Source organism: Tachysurus fulvidraco, chromosome 18 (assembly GCF_022655615.1).
Source record: "Tachysurus fulvidraco isolate hzauxx_2018 chromosome 18, HZAU_PFXX_2.0, whole genome shotgun sequence".
NCBI classification, from domain to species: domain Eukaryota; kingdom Metazoa; phylum Chordata; class Actinopteri; order Siluriformes; family Bagridae; genus Tachysurus; species Tachysurus fulvidraco.
Window position 1 is genome coordinate 7,122,410 of NC_062535.1, and position 17,644 is coordinate 7,140,053.

Genomic DNA, 17,644 nt, shown 5'->3' on the forward strand with positions numbered 1-17,644 from the left:
GAAGTCTCAGAAAGTAGGCCACAAGGTATCAGTCTTCTGCAGCAGCCGTGTTCAAAGGGGAGGTGAGACGTCAGCATCACCAGGTGGAGCTCAGAGGAGCCACTTCCTTTTAAGCCCGGAGCTTCAAAGAAGTGGTGGTATCTACGGTACAGCTGTGTTTAGAGATCTCTCAGCAACTCTGTGTGCCTAGGCACCAAAACCTCTGGACCAGACCTAGTGTTGTAGTGTTTGTTGCTCAAAATACTGACGGAAATCCAGTGACCAGTGAAGAAGAGCTGGGACTCTGTGATCAGCTGTTATTATGGAGCTTCAGAAGATTGGTGCTTTGGTGCTACTGATCTTCATCGTCTCTCCTGCAGGTACGTAGAACTTAAACCTTTTCCGTGCTTTCTTCATCTCCTGAGGTGTTTTTAACTTGGAGAATGTTGGGATTATTGAAAAGTAGCGTGAGAAAGAATTGGGGTTCTGTGCAGTCAGGAACACGAGATATATGCATTGAACAAAACATCCGCTGAAAAGCAGGGCCTCGTTTCAAGTCGAGTCTGCCATCTTTGTTGTAACCAAATTGGAGTATGATGGGTGTCTTTTTTTTTTTTCTGCACCAACATCCATTCTGGTCAAGAAGGTCCACAAATTTCCTTTTTAATTTTGGCAGCTAGGATATTGTTCATACAAGTGCACAACTGTGTGTGTATGCGGGTATATCAGAGCAGTAAACATCTTTCAGGTTCTGTGTGAGAGCCATAAGTTGCTGTTATCCGTAATATACGTTATTATATTGTTTGGACATTTTGGCATCTTCTAGCATTATATTTGTTTTGATGACCATTTTGTATAAATAACAATTTTTATAAATAACATTTTTATTTTATTTTATATAATATAAATCCTTCTGTGAAAATACGTCTGAAAACATGACGACTTCAACTTGCTTCGATTGGAAAGAGAATCAGATTTTCTATGATCCCAAAAATTTGATAGCACAGTTTATTTCGAGGCCATGATTTGTTTGGCCTTGTGTTTAAATGTATGTTTAGTTCTTTTTTTTTTATTATTATTATCCTTTCTTTGAATTTGCAGTTTTTCAAAACAATACTGTGTGTTAAATGCTTACTTAGCACACGATCGAACAAATAATTCTCGATAAATATAAAAAAAAACCCTCAAAACTATAGCTAACAGTTTAAATATTCCATTTGGAGCAGCGCACTAAGACCGAGTTACGTATTTTCAATAAGTGTATTAAAATATGTTCGTTATGTTCACTAAACCCTGAAATTAAATTCTGAGCGACAAACAGATCCATGGATTTATATACCTACTTTACACGATCTTTGTACTTCAAAAAACAATACACAAGGTTCTATACCTCGATAATTCAGATATCACTGAGACGATACGTTTCAGTGTGTTAAATTGTACTTGGCTGCACAAATGATTCTTGATTCATTCCGTAAACTTTATTCGAATCCTATGTATAACGATATAGAACTGTTTGCACTCTTAACATTAACACTAAAAGCACTTCCTCGAAAATAATCCAGTTTGAGACGTGTTTGAGTTTCTAAAATGCAGTTTGTGGAAATGAAGACAGCAGATTTGAAGAAGTGTTGACTGCTTCAAAAGTATTCGAAATAAAGATTAGTAGAATATATATACTGTAATAGAACCTAAGTAATTTTTTGTTCAGATGTATGTGTAGCAGACATTTACGTCTGTCTGTGAAGATTTATTGTTATAGATGTGTTTAACCCAATGCATTCGAATTTTTAATGTTTATATGTTGAAACAAAAAGTTGATAAAAACCCCTCAGTGTGTGTTTCGGTGGGTTCGTAGATTGACGAGAAATGAACAGTGTTTTTGTCAAAAGGTTGCAATCCCATGTAGCTTTTATCCAAAGTGACGTAGAAGTTACTGGCCTACAAAGCTATTGTGTCTATTGGAACGTCCAATGAGGGACAAAATAGTCACAAAGCGTCCTAGTGTGACTAGAATACAAGTAATTCTTCTTTAAGTTTCTGTTAAAAGCTGACTTTCTCATTCCTTTCATTTCAGTGACATTTATTTATTGCTTTTTTTAAAATATATTTTATTTTTACATCAATTAAAAAATTCTACTTGATTTAAAAACTATATCCAAAATATCCAATCAGATCCCTTCGTCTCTTTATGGACCTGACATCCGATCATAAGTTACTTAAAAAGATCCAGCACTTATGCAAATTACTCAGCAAACCATGAAGACGTGGTCCGACATTGTTTAATTTCACTCAGACGTAAGTAGAGTCGTAAGAAAATGTCCGAACACTGAACTTGTCCCTAATGTTAATATTATTTGTCATAAGTTTTTATATAAATTGGGGTGCGGGGTGAAAGCTGTGAAATGGCGAGCATTAGGCATTCGGCCATGCTGTGGGGGAAAACATAGGGCCCTAAGGGTACTGCATTTAATATTTCAAAGTTTTATAGTACATTTGTCTTTCACTTTACTATCATTTCGACTAATCTGTTTAGGCTTTTATGACACAATACCTACAAATATATATTTAATAAAATGGACATTTTGCTACTTTTTCCAGGAGATAATGAACCTATAATTTACCCAGCACAGTCTGTTCAGCTATATGTTTTAGCAGAATAACAAATGACTGATTGGGAAATCCTTTGTTTTGTCTGACCAAAATAGATTCCCGGTAATGATGCAGTGTTTTTGTGTGAGATGGAAAATCTCAGACATATAATCACAACAGAAAATATGCTGAGTAGCCCTGTTAGTAAACTTAAAAAAAAACACCTATATATACACCTATATATATATCTGTCTTTCTTTTATGCTGATCTAAGGTCAGTTTTGTTGTTTTTCATGAGTTACGGTTTGTTTTCATGGGAAAAAAGCTGTTCCCAGATCAGCCTTCGCTTGTGAACATCTGCATGGCCTCGGCTGTAATTGCTCATAGAGGAACCTCTGTGTAGGAGGGCAATTTCCGTCTACAAGCCTGAATAAAGCAGGCCCTTGCGCTGACACTATTACTCAACTTAAAAGTATGAATCTTTTACCCCGAATCTAGGGGTAAACACGCTAAGTTTCAAGAAGGTCTGCACCTCTCATGCTTTGACGTGTGACATTGAGAAACTCTGGAAAGTTGTATTTTCTTGCTGTGTCTCTGTTCTGGGGGATGTTCCTACAGTGTTGGTTGATGAACATTTGCATCTTGGGGAAACAGGGTTCAGGTTTTTATTCTGGCTGCTCGCTTCATGAACAGAATGGTGTTGAAATCATGTACGATATTATACACATGTAAAAGTGTACAACTAAATAAATCCACAGTGAAAGGAAATGTGGTGATTCTGTACACATCACTGGTGGATTTCTTTCTGTCTGCACATGAAGGTTTTTTGTTATTTCAATTATGTTTTGCCTGCATAGCAAGAGACTTGATGAGAATGGACGAGAGAAGCCAAATACTTCATACTGTAGGTTTTGGTGATTTGTTCCGGTCATTTTTTTTTTTTTCAATAATAGTTTGAATTTAGCTGCAGGTAATGTTTTTGGTCAGACAAAATAATAAATGCAAAAGAACAGACAAAGCAAAAATGACAAGCCATTAACGGCCGCAAGGCAGAATGCAGTCAGTCAGCGAGACAGTGAGTTTTTAATCAGGAATATAGTACACTGGATTTTATCATCTTGATTGGTTCCTAAAGCTATAATAAACTTAGTAAAATTGTAAAAGAGGATTATGCTGCCAGGTGGGAACATGCTCCCCAACGTGGGAACAGCAGTTCATTTCAATTCAGAAAACCAGCTGAACGATTTATTGCAATCTGAACATTTAATTTTCCATTTAATTTAAATCTAGTTAATTTAAATGGATTATTTTCACAGTTTTTTTTTTATCTGTAGCTGATTCCATGGAAACCTTTAAGTGTTTACAGCTGTGAAACCACCAAAATGTTAAATGTTTTGTTTGCTTTTACTTTTCCAGCAATAAGATATTGATTTAACGATCAAATTCATATAGACTTATCGTGTGTGTATAAACATATATATAATATATATATATGTATATAAATAACAGTGCAAAAGTGTGATCCAAAGTTATGAGTTCCTTTAAAACTATATGACAGACAGACAGACACTTGCTGTCGATTTAAACTAAACACCGTAGCTCAGCTCTTCCTCTTTGTTTAGTCGCTGACTGCAGGTGTCTTAAAGTGAGGTGGAAATAAAACTCTTAAAATTAGCCACAGGGGCAATTTAAACTCTTTTGTCTAATACTATATTTGATTCTGACCATTCACTGTAAAGCAGCTACATACCTGGTTGTTAGAAATAAGCTGACGGTCAATTTAACAAACCAAAAACAAACAAACAAAATAAATGTGATCAGTAGATGAATGTAAGCAAAAGTTATATATTCTTTTCCTCTTCGACACCTGGAGGTATTTTTCATTTAAGGATGTGAATAAATGTTTTGACCGTCTGTTTTATTCCTGCTGCTTCCATCCGCAGAGTCTGATTGTAGACCCGTTTACGAGAATTTCTAATGAGAATTGCGTAACAGATTTTTTAAGTAACCGCAGCAAACAGTACAAAAAAGTAGGTGTGAGAAAGTCTTAATGCAGACTAAATAACGTTTTCAAAACATACTATAATAACGGCTTCCTAACCCAGCGTTCACACGGCACTCTCAAGTTTCCTACAATTAATTTTTTCCCAATTAAATTTTATTGAATTTGATATTATCACTATTTATTTGTTTGTTTATTTTTGTTTGTTTTCTGGTTGCAGATATCGCAACCAATAGAAGCTTTAACTCGCGTTAAAGCGAACCTGCAACCTCCTTATTTCACCGTTTTCAATTTATTAATATTAATAAGTCACAGATTCTGAATAAATAAAAATTGTAAAAAATAGAAGATACGGTTTTGCTTTAACACTAGCTGTAAACGTCTCTTGGTTGCACAATCTAATTTCTAACATATGACTGTTATCATACAAAAAATGTATTAAAGTGCCACAACATACAAAGAGATACAGTATACATATATATGTGCTTTTCTATTAATAGGCTTCACTGATCTACTAATCTACTGCTGTTTTGGAAAATGTCATCTTCAAACAGTAGGCGTTGTAGTGTCAGGTTACAGTCAATGATATCACTTGAATTTTTTTATTTGAACCAAAAACACCTCCAGTCTATGACGAAATTCGGCAGAATTATAAAACAAGCCATATCTGAGTATCAGACAACTGAAAGGAAAAAGTTCTATGACCTCTTTCTCACCGAAAATGGAGAAAACATATATATATATATATATATTTCAAGTTTACGTATAATTGCGTATGATCTGGTGCCATTGGTCAAGCGAGGATTGTGGATAATGAACGTAAAGTCAGTCTATTCTGAAATAAACTCTTCACGTGTCACAGCTAAACTGCACGTAATTTTTTTCTGTGTGAAAATTGCTACTTAAATGGCTACTTACATGAACATCAGCTAGAATGTGTCTGTGTTTCCTGTGTCTGATATAAGAGCTATCTGGTAGTGTCGCTTCAGACCAAGGCCGGCTAGAAGATAATGGTGATTTCTTCATACAGTATATATTTTTAAATCAGATATTAAAAAACAAGATCTGAGACAGGATCAGTTCTTCACAGGACATAGCAGAGAAACTAGAAACCATGTGGATGTGTGTGGTTGGCATCTATAGACTGAAGTGGGTATGAGTGGGTCCAAAAGTCTCAGTCCACTAGTAAATTTCAGTTTTTCATTATAAATGATGATATCAGCAATAACTTGAGTGAAAAGAAGAATTTTAGAAATATTTACATGACTTTCAGAGAATTTCTTTCTCTCTTTTTTTTTTTTTGCTCCAATGACAGTGAGCACTCGAGCTGCAGGGACTCCACGAGTTTGTATAAATCTATCGGCTTGTGGTCATAACACTCGCTTGAAGAAAAGACATTAGACATGAGGATATATATATATATTTCAAGTTTACGTATAATTGCATATGAGTTGGTGCCATTGTTCAAGCGAGGATTCTGGATACTGTTGTAAAGTCAGTCTGTTCTGAAATAAACTCTTCATGTGTCACAGCTAAACTGCACATAATTTTTTTTCTGTGTGGTTTGGCTACTTACATGAACATCAGCTAGGATGTATCGGTGTTTCCTGTGTCTGATATAAGAGCTATCTGGTAGTGTCGCTTCAGGCCAAGGCCGACTAGAAGATAATGGTGGTTTCATCATACAGTATACACGCCACTTTCCACCCCTCTGTATGTGTACCCCAACATCTAATCAAGACAAGAGTAACGGAAGCTCTTTAAGCGTGTAGTTCACAGAACCACTTTAAATGGGTCATTTTTAAAACAAAAATGACAAAAAAAAAATCTCCATTTTTTTTTTAGTTACATCCATGTGGCTTATGATAACGGCCTCTTCCTCTCAAAGGACCAAAACATATAATAAATAAACACAGATGAGATAAGTCTGATATTTATGAGACTTTGTGAAGACTGAAGGACATAATTCAAATTCAATTCACATATTGTTTTACTAAGTTTAAACAATGCACATTATATATATATATATATATATATATATATATATATATATATATATATATATATATATATATATATATATATATATATATGTATTCTGACTTTATATTCCTGTAAAGCTGCTTTGAGATTTAGATTTATCACTAATGAGCAAGCCAGAGGTGATGGAGGTGGGGAAAAACTCCCTGAGATGATATAAAGAAAAAACCTTGAGAGGAACCAGATTCAAAAGGAAACCTCATCCTCAAACTCAACGTCAGTTCGGGTGACACCAGAGAGTGTAACAGTATATTGTATAGTGAAGTGCTATTGTGTAACCGGAAACGTTTTGGGTAAGTTTGGCATAATTTTTGTTTTTAATCATTTCCACGTGGATTAAAACGGCTTCCTGCTGAAGCCATCAAACGTTCAATATTACGAAGACTCGAGCACAGACCTGAAATTCGAATCCACATAAATGGTCTCTTAGCGGCACGAACCACAGCTATCGCATGTACATAGAGGAATACCAAAGCACCTCGGCCATCGCTTGTTTTGAAGAACATGTTTTATAAAAAGTAAAACATAGCTATAATAGAGATAAATATCTTAAAACAACTAACAAAAAAATGGAATCCTACTCAACTCATCAAAAGGATTTGATGAATTTTAAACAGAAACAGCTCAGTATTTCTGGCTACAAGACAAATCACAGATTTATAACACACTTGTTTCTAATACCTGGTTGCTTCTATAATAACAGCTTGCATCAGGACCCGTACGATGGACGAGTCACACAAAGAGATTTTAAAACTGTATGGTATTGTAGAGACATCTGCATTTGGAATGTGGTAGCTCAGTGGTTAAGGTGTTCGACTACTGGTCGGAAGGTCGCGGGTTCGAACCCCAGGTCCACCAAGCTGCCTCTGCTGGGCCCCTGAGCAAGGCCCTTAACCCTCAGTTGCACAGTTGTAAGTCACTCTGGATAAGGGTGTCTGCTAAATGCTGTAAATGTACAAGGTGTCGATTTTCAACACTCAGTGGTAAAGCTGATAACCTCAGACAGTTTGCTTTCATTAATCATAAACCAAGCATAATTCATAATTCTAACACAAGCCAAGAAACAATACTCAAAAGTTCAATAGAATATACAATGAAAAAAAAAAAGAAATCTTCAGTATAATATGTGCAGATATTTTTTACCCCCCAGATTCTTTTTATGGGTCATCCCTTGTCTTAAGGCACTGTGATAGAGGTGAAGCTTAACCACAGCATTGCACCACTGTGGTGCACTGAAAAGGAAGTTAAGACTTGACCACAGACTACCTGAAAAACCTAGACTTCACTCAAAGCCAGAGCTTTGAGTGATCAGAAGGTGATCATTTCCACGGTGTTATAGAACTCAGCAAAGATACATATTGGTTTCCTGTGCTGTCTTATGTACCTATAAGTGTGTGTGTTTTTTTTTTTAAATCAGATATAAAAAAAAAAGATCTGAGACAGGATCAGTTCTTCACAGGACATAGCAGAGAAACTAGAAACCATGTGGATGTGTGTGGTTGGCATCTATAAACTGAAGTGGGTATGAGTGGGTCCAAAAGACTCAGTCCACTAGTAAATTTCAGTTTTTCATTATAAATGATGATATCACCATCTCTCAGGGTAAGAGGCAAGTATACTACAAGACTCTTCTCTGTTCTTGCACCAAGGTGGTGGAATGAACTTCCCCTAGGGGTCCGGACAGCTGAGTCACTGGCTATTTTCAAGCGGCGGTTGAAGACCTACTTATTCAGGAAACACTTCAGCTAGCACTTCTTTCCTTATCTTTTGCATTTATCTAAAAAAAAAAACCAACCTTTGACATTTTTTCATTGTAACTTTGAACAAATGTTTTAAACTCATGGTATCTTAAGTATGTAACCTAGCGAACCAGCATTAATGTATCCAATGTTAGAGATTTAAGCACTTACAGTATGTACGTCGCTCTGGATAAGGGCGTCTGCCAAATGCTGTAAATGTAAATGTAAATATCAGCAATAACTTGAGTGAAAAGAAGAATTTTAGAAATATTTACATGACTTTCAGAGAATTTCTTTCTCTTTTTTTTTTTTTGCTTCAATGACAGTGAGCACTCGAGCTGCAGGGACTCCACGAGTTTGTATAAATCTATCGGCTTGTGGTCTAAAAACTCGCTTGAAGAAAAGACATTAGAAATGAGGACAATGGTCTCTTAGGTCTCATTTGGTACAAAGCATTTGCTCAATATAACACATTTGTTTACATATAAATATGGACCTATAAATATATTCAATTCAATTCAATCCAAATTTATTTGTATTGTGCTTCTAACAGTGGACATTGTCTCAAAGCAGCTTTGCAGAACATAAGAAACATAATACAAGAAATCTAATACTATACAACGATGAATAGAAAACCAAAATTAATATTAGACATATTTAAATATAAGCAAGCACGAGGTGACTGAGGCGATTGTGGCAAGGAAAAACTCCCTTAGATGGAAGAGGAAGAAACCTTGAGAGGAACCAGTACAGTATGTTCCAATGTTTGTAATAATGTACAGTGAAGATGTTGTGTTTCCTTATTTGTTTTAGAATTCTTAAAAATCTCCAGTTTTTAATCCTATATTTAGTGCGGTCTCAGACTTTTGGACCCTTGTATGCATTATTAAGTATATAGATAAATTGCAAAATGAAGGAAACCCTAAAGGACACTATCTCTGAACAATAATAAAGCCAAAAATCAAACAACCTTTAAGAATAAATAATCAGATGTAGACCCACAACATGGTCAAATGTTTGTGCACAACTGACCATCACACCATGTAGTTCTTCCTCAAACTTTTACCACAGAGTTTGAAGCACAGTTTGTTGTACAGAATGTCCTTTTCTGCTGTACAGTTTACTTTCACTGGAACTGAAAGGCTCAAGCGTCGTTCCAGCATGACGATGCCTCTGTGCATCAAGACATGGTGTGTTAAGGTTGGTGGTGAGTGTCTTGCACAGGGCTCTGAATCTAACTTAATCCCATTCAACACCTTTGGTATGAACTGGAACTCTGACTGAACCCCAGACCTCCTCACATGGACATCAGTGTCTGATCTTACTCTCTGATCCAACATCTAGTCATCCCAGAAAAGTGGATGTTATTCTAACATCGAAGCGGGAACCTCCATGGTTGCGGACTGTTCAATGGTCACGAGTCCACATATTTTTTTGTCCTTAAAGTTTAAGATCATGTTCGGTAAGTTGTAAAATTATTCAGTCTGTCTAAAGATGTCTAACACTAAGATGGCTAATTAAGTGTAATGTCCTCGGTCTACGTGTAGGTCCGAGTATGTCAGAGTTTAGAACCGTTGCCGAGAAGTAAGTATAAGCCTACAATCATTTTGGTTTGTGATTTAAATGAAAGTTGTTGAAAAATCTGCAGCATTATATGAGAGTAGTACATACACGATCTGCACTAATGACAGTGGAAACATTTTTTAAAAACATGTCCAACAGTATAGAACTCACAGTGATGACACACTTGCCTTTTCCCAAGCTTCATATTTAATTTCACATCTACTTTATAAAATTCGACAGAAACGCTTGTTTTTAGCGTGTGTCAGCATCTTTGGAATGGAATTGTTTAAACAATTCTACACACTGAATGTCCATTTCATTAGGAAAACGCGAACACCCAATATTTCATTCATGCAGTGTGGAAATCAGCCAATCACGTGGCAGCAGCACAAGAGCAAGAGCTTGAGTTCATCAAAAACTCAATGTTTTTAGAATTGTTTTGTATTTATTGTTTTTTCTTGTAACTAAAGACTTACAAGAAATGACTTTCTAACTCGTACTTATTGTAGTCGAAATATAGGTGTACTGAACTGAGATGTATTGTATTGTTTCTAATAATTAATCAGTATAAAACCTAATTGCATATTTTTAGATCACGGTAATAAACAAGCTTGTACAGTATAAGTTCATTTGTAAACTGAAGATTAAGCAAGCACGCCAGGTTGAATTTAGTTTTTCTGAAAAATGCGTTTAACGTGAGTGAATTGTTTGCATCGAAAATTTAGTTTTATGTAAAACATGATTTTTATGAAACGATGATTTATGGAATGTAGGTTTGTATGTAATATGGCGGGAGGACGGAATAAAAGAAATAAAATAATATTCATTAATAAAAAATTTGCTTCATTTATCAGTAGTGTTCATTCACTACACTATATTTTATATATACTATATTATTGATCCTGATTCGTAACACATTCTTCATTAAAAATTATTTTAAAACATTATAGTATTATAGTAGCCTTATATTACACTTTAGCAACTACTACTTGGTGTTTTATCACCTTATCACTTCAAAAATCAGTCAGCATATTTCTGAGTAGGTGTATGTTGTAAATATGTCCCACATCAACCTACCTCATACTCCCTCTCTCTCGCTCTCTCTCTCGCTCGCTCTCTCTCTCATATATCTCTTTCACTCACTCAAACGCACACACACTCACACACATGCATGAGCAGTCAGTTACACCACCTTAGCTCGTGCGCTCAGAGGGAGCTGCAGCTGAGGAAACCACTGAACTAGAAACTTGAAACTGTGCATGTGACACAAACCGCAAAAGGCTCACACACCGTGCTTGCACCTTGCCTGACTATATGTGTGTGTGTGTGTGTGTTTCATGGGTCTGAATCTGCATGTGTGTCGTGCTAATGTTTATGTGAAATAGCTATTAGTGTACTTTACTACTTGATATGAGTAGTACATTTTTACCCAGAAACCACAAAGGAATGGGAATGGAATCTTTAGAACTGATATCTTTTTTTTTTCTATTATTATCTTAACATACCTTAACATGCTAATTCTGTGATCCGTTACATGTTTCTTCCACAACTGTGTAATAAACTAAGACATTTAAGAGCAACTTGCTCCTCATGGATGTCTCATATCTTCACTAAATATATAATATATCAAATGACTATAATATGGGCAATTTCACAGTATTTATGCAGTTGAAAGAGATCTAATGCCGAGAGCAAATGTATCATTAGGTTGTAGCTGAGAGCTGTGTTTACTTGTAGTAACCATGTCGCCTAAAGAAGTTGTTTTTCTCTCTAACTGATAATGCCACAAATACGCTATATATATATAAAAATAAATATATATATATATAAAAATTTATATATATATATATATATATATATATATATATATGTATAAATGTAAGACAGAATGTTTTGTCTCTCTCAAACAGAGGCATCAGGACTGTATGATCCAAGGTTCTGCTACGCCCTGGATGTGCTCCTGTTGATCTACGGTATCATAATCACTGCACTGTTCCTGCGACAGAAAGTAAGAAGGATTCAATCAATCAGCTTCACTCATAACATCGACTATATAAAACAGACGCAGAAAAGCCAAACCATTTTCACGGATTAAAAACAATTCGATTTTCCCTCTGTCATAAATATACATCCTATCCCAAGTCCACCAGGCTGCCACTGCTGGGCCCCTGAGCAAGGCCCTTAACCCTCAATTGCTCAGTTGTATAAATTGAAATAAAAATATAAGTCAGTCTGGATAAAGGTGTCTGTACATCCTAAATAAAAAGGATAAATATAAATGTACATCCTCCACCTCTTTAAGGTTAACACCATAGGGTGGCACATTTACACCTTACTGTTTGTTATTTTCTGTCAACCATCTTTTATTCCTTTTATACCAGAGAAATATATCGACAATTAAGTTTTTTTTTATGCACATTTACATTTAAAAATGGAATGTCCATGAAAACAACTTCCTGTTATCATTCATATTTAAGCAGCTACACATTAGTTTATTACTTCATCGTGCTCACGTTTTTCTCTTAGTTATCAATAAGAGCAGCTCGTCTTGGTGAAAACCACAGAGCACTCCGTTAAAGGAGACATTTACTTAGACGTAAGAAACCACAGAACATTATTTTTGAATTTTTAAAAATTAAAAATAAAAATAAATATATATACAGATTGGTGACACAAAAACATATAAAAACACAAAATCTCTTTTCAGAATATTGATTTGTTGTCACGTTAAACACTACTTGCGCAACAAGTTTACAAACTTTCTTACTATAGAAACCAGTAATCGACGACCTGAGCCACGCCCAAAAAGAAAATTAATCAGCACCTTCCGACCAATCAGAATCGTGAATTCACCAGCGCTATGAATACGACGCTGTAGTATATATTCATTATAAAATATTTATAACGTTGAATTATTTACTATGTGTTTATCTTTATTTGATTTAATCTTTAATCTTTTTTTTTTTACTATTCTTTTTATTATGTTTAGCGATACACAATATCCAATTATGCAAAAACATATAACAGATAGATAACTTGATTAGGTAAATATTTCTACTAATAAGCGTGAAATTAGAAATGATATTTAGTTTTATATTTATATATTTTGATATTTGTCCTTGGAAACTATAGATTTAATCGACTGTAGGTAAAAAACAGCTTTTTCTTTGTTCTTTCTTAATTAGCGCCAAAAACCTGCAGATAAACTGCAGAAAGACCCGACCTATGCTGTGAGTATTATTTACTGCTGTTATTACAGGATAATACTCATTTTTATAGCACTGTGATTAAAAAATCTTTTGTTTAATGTGACTTCTTTTGAAAAAGCCTTTAAGTGGAAATCAGTCCGTTTACCACGAGTTGGGAAGAGATGCTGAAGCTGGTCGTGCACGCGGGGTGAGTCAAACGCTCAGACACTATTTATAGCTTTAATCCAGTGTCCAGATACGCTGTTAATTATGTATATGACAATTAAATCAAATGACAAGCCTTAATAAAGCCTAAGTGAAATGTGTGCAGGGTCGCAGGAAGGGGGATGATGACACGTATACGGTAAGGCTCCTCTCAGCACCAGCATATTTACCTCTTTTAAGTGGCAGATGATTGAGGTCAGATAAACAAGGGTGAAAAACAAGATGTTTCTTGATATTAGACACCAGAAAAATGCGTTCACTTAAACTGGTGGGCTAAAACATCTGAAACTTACTATGTAGGTGAGAACATTATGCACGTTCAAAGCCTTTAATAGCACAATTATTCATCTACAGTGAACGCTCATGTAAAGGGTGAAGTAACTCACATTACAGTAGACTAAACAGTGTGAAAGTACAGTAAATGTACAAGTAAGAGTCACACGGACGCACTGTCACACACATTGACCCTAGTTACTGATAGAAAATTTGTGCACCATCTTATAACATGGTTACTCCGTTATAACGCCATTATAAAGCGTACACAGCAATAGACTTGTCTTCTTGTCTTCGTGTCCTTTAAGTCTTGAAAAAAAAAACTTGTACTGGGAACTAATTAGAATTTTTATCAGATTTTATCAGAGTCATTGCTCTATAAGACTCCTTATAGTGCTTTAAGACTCCTAATAGAGTCATATTAAACAAGACATAAATATCCTGAACTATATAAATATATATTCTATATAATCTAACATCCGAGATTATTAATGATTGAATGATTCAATGAATTAATGGTTTAATGATTTAATTAATTAATTTATGTATTGTGTCCAATGACTTTAATTATTCATTGAAGACAAAGCTTGAAATATTTCCATACTGATCTAAATGGTAATATTTTAAATCTGAATATGGATCCCATTAAAAATTCTGTAGAGCGGTACAACATGATATTTTGTCTATGCCTAAGTCTGATAGCAATTCAACCGAGACTCCAGTACAAGTTGTACATCCTGTAAGGCAATGGCAGCACCAAAGTTAAGACTGCTGCTCATAAGGGCATGAGTTCAAATCCCAGCTCTGCTAAGCTGCCACTTTTGGGTTCTTAACCCTTAACTGCTCAGTGGTATAAAAGTTAATGACTCTGGAAAAGAAATATAGGTTTCTCATTTTGACATGGATGTGAGTCTAATGAAAAACCTGCATTATTTATTTTGCAGATGCCAGTAATATTAAAAATAGGATAAAATACTAAATACTAAAAATGTGTAAATACTTTTTTTTTATTGGATATTAACAAAGTTTTCAATACCTTTCCAAAAACAGGCCATGATTTCAGATTAAATAGGAGTAGAATTTAAAAGTAAAATAAAGTCCTACAGGATAAACTGAAATTCCTGTAGGATTTAATGACAAGGGGTTTGATAACATTAGGTTTTGTTCAGAACCTAAAACATTTATCTGAGATTTCTGATGCTAAATCTCCATTTCATGGCTTTCTTTTATATGGTACAATAATAATAATAATATGAATATGAATAAGAATAAGAATACAATTATTATTAGAGTACTTGTTTTTGTTGTTGTTTTTTACATACACCATTTTATTCACAGCCTCTGAGAGATAAAACCGAGGACACGTACAAAGAGATCCAAATGAAGAAAGAAGTAAGTGTAGTTCACTTTGATGTTTTCATGATTGACTTTATTTGCTTGTTTAAGTTTATTCCAGTCTTCTTCGAAAGGTAAACACACTTCTGTTTGAACATATACATAAAAAGTTCAATAACAAGTGAAACGTTTTTTTCTTTTCACAGCGTCGACCCAACGATCAGGTTTACCAGGTGGGTAAATGTCACAGTTTGTTTTTTCATACTAACACATATTCTCATTGTGGTATAATATGACTAGTAAACATTATCACATAGAAGGAAATCTAATCATAAGGACACACTGATCTAGATAATCACACGAACATTTTGCTATGCTTCTCTAAAATATCTACAATAAGGTGTAAAATATTACTGAATGCTGTGATGTTTACATTACAGTGAATTCTCTCTAATCATTTAACTGAACTTAGGCACGAAGTTAAAGACGTACAACAAACTCCAGAATTTATATCAGGGTGTTATATCAAAACATTATTTAAATTCTAGTTGATCTAATTTTGTGTGTGTGTGTGTGTGTGTTTTTGTGTGTGTCAGGGACTGAGTTCTGCGACTAAGGACACCTACGACTCATTGCACATGCAACCTCTGCCTCCTCGTCGCTAAAGCAACATGTTAACCCTTACAGTGTCAGCTAGCTTTCACATAACCACATGGCTTCAACTCTTCACTATAGACCCTGTTGACTTGGTTGTCTTGATAACATTTGCTCTCAAGTGTGTGTGTGTTTGTGTGTGTTTGTGTGTGTGTAAGGAAAACGTTGACAGCTTTCTTCACTTCAGTGTTTTTAGTTGGAACAGCTCATCTTTTCTTATAAGTGGATCGTATTAATCATGACGTCAGAAATTTTACGTCCGACTCATTTTCCTGTTTGAAACGAGTGCGTTTATTCCGGCAGTCACTGATCTGATGACATTTATCTTCATCTCCTCTCGTTTTACACATTTCCTCCTAGTTATCAGGATCTAATCTTTTTGATCGTTAATGAAATCTTAAAGATGACTAGATTTCTAGCTTCACACTATTTGGAGGCTCAGTCATGACTTTTTTCGGATCATTCTGATGCTAAAAAACTAGCTGAACTGATGCAAACTACGAAATCATGCTAAAAAAAGTGCACACAGTACCTGATACATTAGACTTTAGATGTTAGCTTACATACATTAGCTTTCATTCTCTTGTTCTCTCATGCTCTTGTGTTCGCTAAAGTGTAGATTTGTTAAGAAATCAGTGCCGTAGAAATGCTAAAATGTCACTATGTTTGTTTTTGTTTTTTTTTACCTTGACTTTCTTCCGCCAATTCTTTGCAGAAGTATATTTGTAGAAAGTTTTATTTTATTTTATTTTATAATTTAAACATGTTTCTGTTGACTTTTTCTGCATCACTGCCACAGAGAATTCAGCTACTTTTTATGTCTTGTATCATACAAAAAGGCAGTACATTTAGATATTCAATGAATCAAAGACAAAAAAAAAAAGAAACTTATTTCCAGGTTGGGAAGCAAAGTTTTTCCAGAGAGATGTAATACTTTTTTTTTTATATTAAATGTACATAGAAGCAGAATAAAGTAAGTACAATATGAATTTCTTGCATATATATGTGTGTGTGTACAAACAGAGACTCGTTAATAAACACGTAAAGCGTCAGTTTATTTCTGAACATTTCGTGCTACTGTGTAAACTCGTGTTTCATGTGGGGTTGGGTTTTCCATATGACTTGGATTTCAAGCAAAAGCAACATGAATGGAAGAAGAAAAGTTTCCATCCACACAAAGTCAGAGTCACTGTCAGCTTTTTGTAGATTTCAGATTTCAAGTGATACTGAGAATAATGTATTTTCTGTGAAATTCTATTTCTCTCTCTCTCTGTCTGTCTGCCTCTGTCTCTCTGTATGACTTTCTGTCTGTCTCTCTCTATATGACTTTCTCTGTGCCTTGTCTGTCCGTCCGTCTTCTCTGTGCCTTGTCTGTCCGTCCGTCTTCTCTGTGCCTTGTCTGTCCGTCCGTCTTCTCTGTGCCTTGTCTGTCCGTCCGTCTTCTCTGTGCCTTGTCTGTCCGTCCGTCTTCTCTGTGCCTTGTCTGTCCGTCCGTCTTCTCTGTGCCTTGTCTGTCCGTCCGTCTTCTCTGTGCCTTGTCTGTCCGTCCGTCTTCTCTGTGCCTTGTCTGTCCGTCCGTCTTCTCTGTGCCTTGTCTGTCCGTCCGTCTTCTCTGTGCCTTTGTCTGTGTATCTGTCTTCTCTGTGCCTTGTCTGTCTTCTCTGTGCCTTGTCTGTCTTCTCTGTCTGTCCGTCTGTCTTCTCTGTACCTTGTCTGTCTGTCTGTCTGTTCTGTGCCTTGTCTGTCTGTCTGTCCGTCTTCTCCGTACCTTGTCTGTCTGTCTGTCCGTCTTCTCTGTGCCTTGTCTGTCTGTCTGTCTGTCTTCTCTGTGCCTTGTGCCCGTCTGTCTTCTCTGTGCCTTGTGCCCGTCCGCCTTCTCTGTGCCTTGTGCCCGTCCGCCTTCTCTGTGCCTTGTGCCCGTCTGCCTTCTCTGTGCCTTGTGCCCGTCTGCCTTCTCTGTGCCTTGTGCCCGTCTGCCTTCTCTGTGCCTTGTGCCCGTCTGTCTTCTCTGTGCCTTGTGCCCGTCTGTCTTCTCTGTGCCTTGTGCCCGTCTG

At 35.7% G+C, this 17,644-nt stretch overlaps 1 protein-coding gene across 1 annotated transcript; it reads left to right on the forward strand.

Annotated features, from left to right (window-relative positions):
- Positions 1 to 83: 83 nt before the first annotated feature.
- Positions 84 to 16,655, forward strand: cd247 (CD247 molecule). Its single transcript, XM_027156438.2, has 8 exons — positions 84 to 359; positions 11,826 to 11,923; positions 13,101 to 13,145; positions 13,243 to 13,311; positions 13,435 to 13,467; positions 14,940 to 14,993; positions 15,143 to 15,169; positions 15,533 to 16,655. The coding sequence occupies exons 1-8, from the start codon at positions 302 to 304 to the stop codon at positions 15,599 to 15,601; spliced, it is 453 nt and encodes a 150-aa protein (XP_027012239.2). The 5' UTR covers positions 84 to 301; the 3' UTR covers positions 15,602 to 16,655.
- The last annotated feature ends 989 nt before the right edge of the window (positions 16,656 to 17,644 follow it).

Excerpts from the sequence above, each read along its gene's own strand:
- cd247 (XM_027156438.2), top strand. The coding sequence starts at position 302 with ATGGAGCTTCAGAAGATTGGTGCTTTGGTGCTACTGATCTTCATCGTC. Across the intron at positions 13,146-13,242 it reads AGAAAGACCCGACCTATGCT|CCTTTAAGTGGAAATCAGTC; the intron begins GTGAGTATTATT and ends CTTTTGAAAAAG. Across the intron at positions 13,312-13,434 it reads AAGCTGGTCGTGCACGCGGG|GGTCGCAGGAAGGGGGATGA; the intron begins GTGAGTCAAACG and ends AAATGTGTGCAG.